Source organism: Acanthochromis polyacanthus, chromosome 19 (genome assembly GCF_021347895.1).
Source record: "Acanthochromis polyacanthus isolate Apoly-LR-REF ecotype Palm Island chromosome 19, KAUST_Apoly_ChrSc, whole genome shotgun sequence".
NCBI classification, from domain to species: Eukaryota; Metazoa; Chordata; class Actinopteri; family Pomacentridae; genus Acanthochromis; species Acanthochromis polyacanthus.
In genome coordinates this window covers 2177563-2186552 of record NC_067131.1, presented here as the reverse complement: position 1 = coordinate 2186552, position 8990 = coordinate 2177563, and the positions used below count along the sequence as shown (strand labels likewise).

The following is an 8990-nucleotide window of genomic DNA, read 5'->3' as shown; positions in this document are numbered from 1 at the left end:
CAAAAGATTATATTTGTAAAGATCTAAAACTGTGAAAAAATATTCACATTTAATGAACTGGAATCATAAATGTTTGAGGTTTTTACTTAAAAAAATTCATCATCATTTAATGAAGTAACTGCGGATAATATTATAAACCAACTGATTGAACGGCTAATCGTTGCAGCTCTGGTTAACACTAAATTAAGCTCTTGAGTCTTTATATGATCTTAATAAAACACTTTTCATGATAGCTTGGATAAGAGCCACGTGAAGACAATAAAAAAAAACTAACAATAGTCTTACCATGCAGATGAGATAGACTCCCAGAAACACCTGTCCCGTGGACTGCATGGACCTGCTGCGAGGTTTCTGTCGGTAAACCTCCCCCGCCCCGCTGGCCAGAACCAGGAAGCCTCCGATGATGGCCATAGCTCTGGAGTACATCCGTACCTGCAGGACGGCCAGATAAAAACAACCTGAGCTTCTACTACAGCATCTCTGATGCAACCACTCGTAGTGGAGACCCAGTTTCTACCTTCATGTGTGACACGGATCTGCTGTCGATTAATATTCCAACACTGATCTGGGCCACATTTCTGATCCTGCAGCAGTTTAACCTCTAATCTAAGAGTTCAGCAGGTAAAAGAAGGGGTCTAAAAGACTACTGTTAACTGTAGTGCTGGTTTAAAAGTACATGTTTTATGTCTGGCAAACCAACAAGAAAAAAACTGAAAGCAGAGCGAAGACGCAGCCAGAGCTGGATGACGTCAAGAATTTACATTAAAATCATATTTCAAACTGCTACAGAGCCACTAGGACACCATGCACAACACACTATATCAGGGTATAAAACAAACGACCCCAGAGTGACTTTACAAAGTGTTAAAAGACATCATCTGTACATTTGTAAAACCGTAAATTTAACATAATCTCTAGACCATGACCAGTTGTTTTGATCATTAAGTAAAATACCAGATTATTCAGTTCCAGATCAACAAATGTTGTGTTCCTTTGCAGACACTCTTTGATCCGGAAGTTGTAATGTGGAAATGATAAACTGAGCTATAATGCTGTTGAAATTTAATTAATTTTTCTGAAGAAATTTCAGTTTCTTCAAAACATTTTGTAAAAAGATAATTCCTTTAATGTGAGCCTAATCAGAATGTACTTTTTGCACTAAAGCAACAGGAAAAAATAGAAGTTGTGCTTATTTATGGGTTGTTATTCTGTGATTTTACTGGTTCACTGGAGATCAAACCGTGCTGAATGTGGAACCTGAACTAGAATAAATCTGATATTTTTACATGTCCAGATGTGTTCGGTTACTTTGTCTGTTTGTTGGAAACATTAATAAATAAAACAGAAGATGGTAACATTTTGTTTTGTGTCCAAATGTCTTTCATAAATGTGTTGAGCCAGGTCAATCTAAGCTCATCAGAAGCCTACTTTTCCTTAAACATCATTTTACACTGAGCTAAATTGTACCTACAGTGTCACATATTTATCAGAAAGCAGTGATCAGAATCAAAAGGGAAGCACAGGACTACCTGAGCAGCAGCAGCAGAGCGTCACTCACCTTGAGCCAGTCCCCATAATACACCTGCTCTCCGACGTATGAAGCGTAGGTGCTGACGGCCAGCTGGACGGCAGCAGCCATAGCGAACCATCTTCTCTTCACACCGAATGACATGAAGCTGGCGCAGAGGACAGCAGCTCCCATGTCCACGTACAGGTAGGGGACGTGGATGTCCGGCTTTCTAGAGGTGACAACGAATCAAAAGAGCGTCAAAACAAACATCATGAACTGATTTAGAGCTTTTAAGACACCGTTTGTCCGCTTTACGCCGTGTGATTGTGCAGCATATAACTGAACAATTAATCGACTGCCAATCAAAATCGCAGTTTGAAACGATGCAATTATCAAAAACCAGAGGCTAAAATTTAGGATATACGGCAGGAAGCTGTTTAAAGATGAAGGCAATGTTGTGATATAATTTTATTCAAGCGAACTGAAACGTTTAGGGGTTGTTTCTGCTAACACTTTTGATCAATGTGGTTCAGGCATTTGTGCCGTGTTTGAACTCACAATTTAACAGAACATGTCACAGTGGGCTGCTCGGCTTATTTTTTGGAAAAAATGTAATATCTTGGACCTGTCCTGGGTGTCCCCTGCCTTCGCCCGAGTCGGCTGGGATGGGCTCCAGCTCCCCCCGCGACCCTAATGAGGATAGAGCGGTGTATAGAGGATGGATGGATGTAATATCTTGGCTAAAAATCATCCCCTGGTAGTGATTGAGGGCTCATTTCAACCGCAACATACTTGGGAATACATCTAAAAAGATATCTTTAAATTATATTAAAAAGTTAAGGCTGCAGGGAGATTTTTCTAGACACAAGTGTAGGGTTCCACCGATGGAATTTGGTGATTAAACGTAAATTTGAAAGGCGAGACATGATATTGCCTTCAAATGTTTTATTAACTAATTCTATGCAGAGTAAATGACTACTTTACAAAAAACATAACAGTGAAACATGAAGTCTAAACTGGAAAAATCTACCAAATTTCAAGAATTTTTCATGAAATCTGCCCTAAATTGATGCCATAAATGACCATTTTCAAAATTTGAAGGCAGTTGTTACACTTAGACATCTAGAAGTCTTTTTATACTGCAAAGTTTGTGTATATTAGAAGTACTACTTACAATTTAGATACATACGTGTTAACATCAATCACCCACACAGGGGAACTTAGACCTTCTTCAGTAAAATGTGATCTGTGAGAGTTGCCATAAGCCAGATTTTCTGACACTTGTATTTTTCAACACCTGACATCCTATTCTTTCAGAAAATATATACTTTCCCATATCTGGCTTATGGCAAGTGAAAATATTCTGAGTGGTTCATGAAAATAGTCTCAGAAAAAAAAGTGAAAATTTACTATATTTTTTCAAACTTTGCAGAAATCTTCTAAATTTAAGCAATTAAGAAAATTTGGAGCAGGTAAACCTGAATATTGTTAAAATCTCAGGTAAAAATTATTAATTTCTCAAAAAGAAATAGAATGAAAAGCTTAAATATCATTTTTTTTTACGCCTGTGGAATGTGTCATTTCCTGAGATTCAAACTGGCCTAACTTTTTAAAGAATAGACCGTTTGACTTGATTTTTTTTTGAACTGGATTTTTATTCTACTATAAGAAAAACAAAAATAAAAGTAATTTGGAGGGGGTCAAATTTTCTAGATTTCCAGGTCCCAGCCCACTGTGCATGGCATGATTCTGTCTCCCAAAATGTCCACTAACTTTGTCAAACCATTGAGAAAGAGTGGGAAAATATTTCACATTAGCTGTAATTCTGTGCTACAGTCATGTGATGTGATCTCAGGTCTACAATCCCACTCTCCAGCTATCCATCATCATGTCCAGTATAGTGCATATTTGGTTGTTTCGTAATAATAATAATAGTACCAACTTTATTTATAGAACACCCTTAACAGTGTTCACAAAGTGCCTTAGTAGTTAAAACGTGCAACAGTGAATTAAAATAAATGGTAAAAACGACAATAAATTAAATGAATAATTAGCTAGATTAGAATGCAAATCAAACAAGGGGACTAAGCGGTTTAAAAATTAAAGAACAAGATTGAGGGTTGAACTTAAAGTCAAAAACTTAGAGAATTAAAGAAATGTACAGATGACATCAGTTCTGTTGTAGAGAACCCATGTGTTGAAATAACAAATACCTACTTCCCTATGTTGAAAAGTACGGAAAAATAATAACAATAAAAACTATTTTTGTTCAGTAAAGACATGAGTTTACACCTTGATCACATAAGCCAGCCCAAATCAATACTTTAACGTGCCCTAAAACAGCTGACCTGCAATAAAAACCCTAATGGGGTTACCTGTGTCTAACGGCGTAGAACAGAGGAACCACAGCAACTACAGGTAATCACATATCAGTTGTACATCTCATGAATATCACAGATTTTATACAGATGTTATGCATCACTAATGCAAGCCAGAAACATCTGCCACATCTGGATAATTTCACTTGTTTGCCCTGTCGATCATATTCTCTGTCATAAAATGAAGCCATTCTGCAAATTCTGGCTTTCATGGGATCTTCCAATTCCGTCAGATGATTCTGGCCCCGACCATACAGCCAGTTAAAATCAATCCAAGATCTGCCTGACACAGGTTTGATAGTATCAGAGACGTATCTCCTAGTAGACACCTGTACATGTAGAAGGATCTGTGCAACAGTGTTATGTGTATTTTTTGTTTATTTGAAGCTTTTAATGATGCCCCCTGCGTTTTTTGGCACTACCCTTACTGTAACACTTCAAACCCTACCATTAAAAAGCAACTATTTAAGCATGAGAGGGAAAATAACTAAGCAAAGCAGGCAGGTATGACAAATGATGTGCAGATTTTCCCTGCAGCTGCTGTGATTACAGGATCATCCAGAGGTGTGGTTGCCCACGAAGGACGAGCCCACCACAGGCTGAAACAATACACACCCAGTGCACAGATTAAAACTACTGCCAGCCTGCTGTCCGACTCCAAATTAAAGGACGGGAAAGCCACAAGTGGCCGTTTTAATTTAAACATCTCCATATGGCCACAGCCTACTTGAGATACAACACCATTAACTAGCTGTCAGGTTTCGCCGTTCATACGCTAAAAGCTAGGCTATCTAATTTCATTGTTCTGTATCAATAACTATCCGTGTCCATCTCTAACATTCTCGATGTTAAATTTGAATAAATGCCCGTGTTGTGTGTAAGTTTGACTCCAAGTTAACTCTTGAGTGCCGTTAGCCTGTTAGCTAACCCCAGCTAGCCGCCACAAAGTGCGCCATATTTATTACCTTTTTGAGTCCGCTCGTTCGGCAAACAGCATCAGCATACAGAAGCAGTTCCAGAATCCGAACCGGGTCAAAATAAACGCCCCTAACTGGCTCAGAAACCTCAACATCTGCTTCCTACTGGGACCTGCCATGTTCGCTGCTGCTCATCTGTGCGCCAACAAAACTCCAGCTGCCCTGTTAACTGCCGGATAAGAATACCGTGTCAAATTAAAAGTCTGCGTCTTTCAGATCAAGCAGCTTAAATACAAACGGTGAGCGTGATGCTCTTATTTTTGAAAAAGTGGTTTGTTCCAGTTCAAAGACGCCTTTCTATTGGCTGATTAAATAAAGGGGGCGGGACCACAGGGTGTATTAGAATACAGGCCAATCGCGGGAACGGCAGACAGATAAAATAGGTCAGACAGCGCCACCTATAGGACAAAACTGATCATTACTGAAAAGATTAGAGGTCATAAGAGGAAAACGTGTCTGTGGCTGCTACTTGACCTTATTATTATAAAGCAGGGGTGTCAAACTCATTTTGGTCCAGGGGCCGCATACGGCCTAATTTGATCTCAAAGGGGCCGGACCAGTAAACTTATAGCATAATTACCGAGAAGAAACAATAGGTCTAAGTTTTTCCCGACGTTTTAGTGCAAAGTATATTAGAAAAATCTTTATATGTAATGAACTGTCCTTTTAAAAATTATATTAGAAACAGTCAGAGATTAAAGTAAGTGTAATTTCAACAACACTATGACTCAGTTTAACATTTATTTGTGTGCATTGTGGATTACAACTGATCACAATGGCACAACATATTTAGTCACAGGTATGTGTAACTTAAAAACATAGTCCTGGAATTTACAAAAATCAAACTTATCAAGATATAGAAATTTTTTGAAGTCTGTTTTCCCCATCTGGAAAGTAATTGTGAACACCTAAATTAACTCTGCACACCTTTAAATCTTAAGTAGCAGCTATTTTACACAGACACTTAAGAAAGTAAAGTTGTCACCTGCCTTGTTTGTGTAGAAAATGTAAAATATACATAAAAAAACTACATACATTACATGGATGCATCCATTAGAAATAATATTCCACTCAACCAAACACTTTTGTAGTGAATGTGAAGACCAACACTGAATTTCACAGTATTTGTTCAAAGCAGATGACATGGCTGAATGTCAGCCCTTTTCACATTTTCTGTATTATTGTAATTGTGATTATATACACCTGCAGCGGATTTAAACATTCATACATCATAGCCAATGTTATACAATGAGAAAAAACAAATATTATTTACATTTACTCTACTAATATGCTTTTATTTTATATTTTATAATTAGTATGATGCTATGATTAATGTAATTAAAGCGTGACTGTAGAATGTAAACCCATTAGGTTGTTAATATTCAGTGATAACTGTGAAGGTAGTTATCTTTGATGGAGTCACGCTGATCCAGTCTTCAACAGCAGTTACCATAATCACCAGAGTCATACAGATATGATGGACTGAGCCTCTTGTCAAGCGAATAAACAGCTGCAACACACAAACCATGAGTTATGACATTAGGGAGGTGAGCTTGGGAAAGTATTCCATAAAAAACACAACATGGTTTCAGTAAACATGACTTAAAGACCCCCCATGGTGAAAATCAAGTTATTTATACCGTGTCCATGTGGTGTTTTACGTTTGTTTTATATAGAAATTGATATTATCCCGCTGTTTTTGCCTACAATTAATGTAACCTAATGCAATTTCATAAACCAATTTTGTCTGATTTTTAATGATCTTATTCTATCTCTGTAGGAAATAGGTCTGTGTGAGTTTTTCATACTAATTAAGTTGTTCTTTTACTTTTCTTCTGTGTTAAAATTGTAAAAATATGATTAACGTATGAGTGATCTGTCTCAATTTGAAAAGTCAGCTTTTGTAAAAACCAACATGACTCTGTTAAAATATCTATCTATCTATCTATCTATCTATCTATCTATCTATCTATCTATCTATCTATCTATCTATCTATCTATCTATCTATTTTTAAAATCTATTTAAAATCAGCAGAAGAATCCTGGTGACTTCAGACGGAACAACCCTTCCCTTTAAGAGTCTCTTTAAACTTCTTTCTTCTTGACTTAAAGGTGGAGTTTGTGCTTCTAATTCAAGACGCTTTTAGTCAAATTCAGCAAATATCTGCTCGTCTCTCCACTAGATGTCTCTTCTGTGTCTTCATCCACAGCTCTGACTCTGTAACTGGGAAACAAATCCACACAACCCTATTCCAGCATGTTCCACGTACATACGATTCATTCACAGAACAGGGAGGTTGAGGGCAGAAATGGGGCAGTGGAGGCAAGACGGTGGGTAAATCTGTCCCATGCTAATTGTGTGAATAAGTCAACGATGGAGTGGCAAGATTACCGTCACAAATCACAGGTCCCTGAACATCCTGGTGTCCTCAATGGCGGCTAAAGCTCTGACCGCAACATGTATTCAAAGCTTAGGGAGATTCCTTATTCATTTTTCCCCCAACAACAAGCGAAATGGATTCAGTTTATAATATCAAAGGCTTAATAATACCATTTTGGAGGATGTAGGAACAAACACTGATGCCTGAAACAATGTTCGCTAATCACAAACAGTAAAAGAAGGCCTCACACAGTAATTAAACTTCTTATAAATTACTGCCACTGAGTTTAGCAGCTTTACAGTTAAAAGGGAATTGAAATAGAGCTAAAACAGGAAAGTGGAAGGAGATTTCCTTTTCATCAGGTGCTCAGAGACACACCAGACCCACATACTGATCATAATAAGGAGCATCTCCACACTGCTGTTAATCCACAGTGACGTTGTCGAGGTTAATCTGGAGTAGATGAGACTAACCCAGATCCTGAAAATGGCTTAGTGTGAGTCCTACTGAAGGTTTAGTCAAGGATCAGTAGCTCGTGATGTCTCAGATGAAATGTCAGCTGGAGGGTAAAATGTAGAAGAAAACGTTTAGCAGGATGGCGAGTGAGTCACCACAAACAATATCATCTCTTCTTGTCAAACTTTAGAGTGTTTTCTTAACCCTCGTGTCAAAATTGACCCGTTTTAAAGTTTGAAAATGTGGGAAAAAAATAAGTATTTTCACAGTGAAACTTCTGATAGCCACATTTTCAACATTTTTTGGTGAAAAAAAAAGTTAAAAATGTTTCTTAAGAACGTTCACAAACAATCAACCAAAATCCTGTTCTTAAAGAAAATACCAGAAGTTTTACTGATATAGTGTATATGTAATCACTTTAGATGTTTTTAGGATTTTTTGAAAGATTTTTACTCATTTTTTTTACAATATTTATAAGAATTTTCTTGCCACATTTGGGGATTTTTTAAAAATAAAACTTTCAAGGGAAACTTGTAAGGAATTAGTTAAATTTTCTTCCTGAAAGTTTTGCACATTTTCAGGAATTTGAGGATTTTTTTTGCAGATTTTTTGGGATTTTTTTCAGACTAGGAGACAATATTTTTTGGTGTCCGTAAGTGAAGACAAAGGGAGGGTTAAAACAAAGTCTTCAAGAGAAATCACATGCAGTTGTTAAAACTGCTGCAACAAATCCTGAAATAAAGCATAAAGTGTCTGTAAAAGAGCCAAAAATGCAATCAGACTGATCAGTTTATTCTCAGAGAATACGAGCGTCAGGCCTCATGTCCACAATTTGTTGATTTGTGTGACGCTGGGAGACTAAGAGGTTGATTGGATAGACGGAGAGATTAAAGAATCAAATCAAAGTGATCGAGACTTGGCCTCTTTCCTGCATTGAGCTGATGATGTATGAACACAATGAACCCAACTTTCACTGCATGTGTCCACGTTTACAGCTAATGCTCCAGTTCTGTGAGCATAGCCTATACTTTTATTGTATATTTTCCAAATAAAACTTACTGTTACTGCTTTAATTTGTGTGTTTTGATCAACTACACAGAGAAAACTAATGAGAAGGAACCAGGAAGTGTGTATTTTTGCATGAGCACTACAGTTTACATTTAACAAACGATGATGTGAAGCTCACAAGTCCATCAGTTGTGTTTCAGTGCTTCACTTTCTCTAACATGTCCTCTGCACATTGTACCTGAGCTTCCTTCCCTTCCTCCTTCCTGTTCAGGGGTTACGG

General features: G+C 37.4%; 1 protein-coding gene across 1 annotated transcript; it reads right to left on the bottom strand.

Annotated features, from left to right (window-relative positions):
• Positions 1 to 143: 143 nt before the first annotated feature.
• tmem101 (transmembrane protein 101) lies at positions 144 to 5101 on the bottom strand. The gene is made up of 3 exons (XM_051939885.1): positions 4854 to 5101; positions 1559 to 1739; positions 144 to 432 (listed from the first exon to the last, which is right to left on the bottom strand). Exons 1-3 carry the CDS (start codon positions 4982 to 4984, stop codon positions 184 to 186), a joined length of 561 nt encoding a protein of 186 aa, XP_051795845.1. The 5' UTR covers positions 4985 to 5101; the 3' UTR covers positions 144 to 183.
• Between the last annotated feature and the right edge of the window lie 3889 nt (positions 5102 to 8990).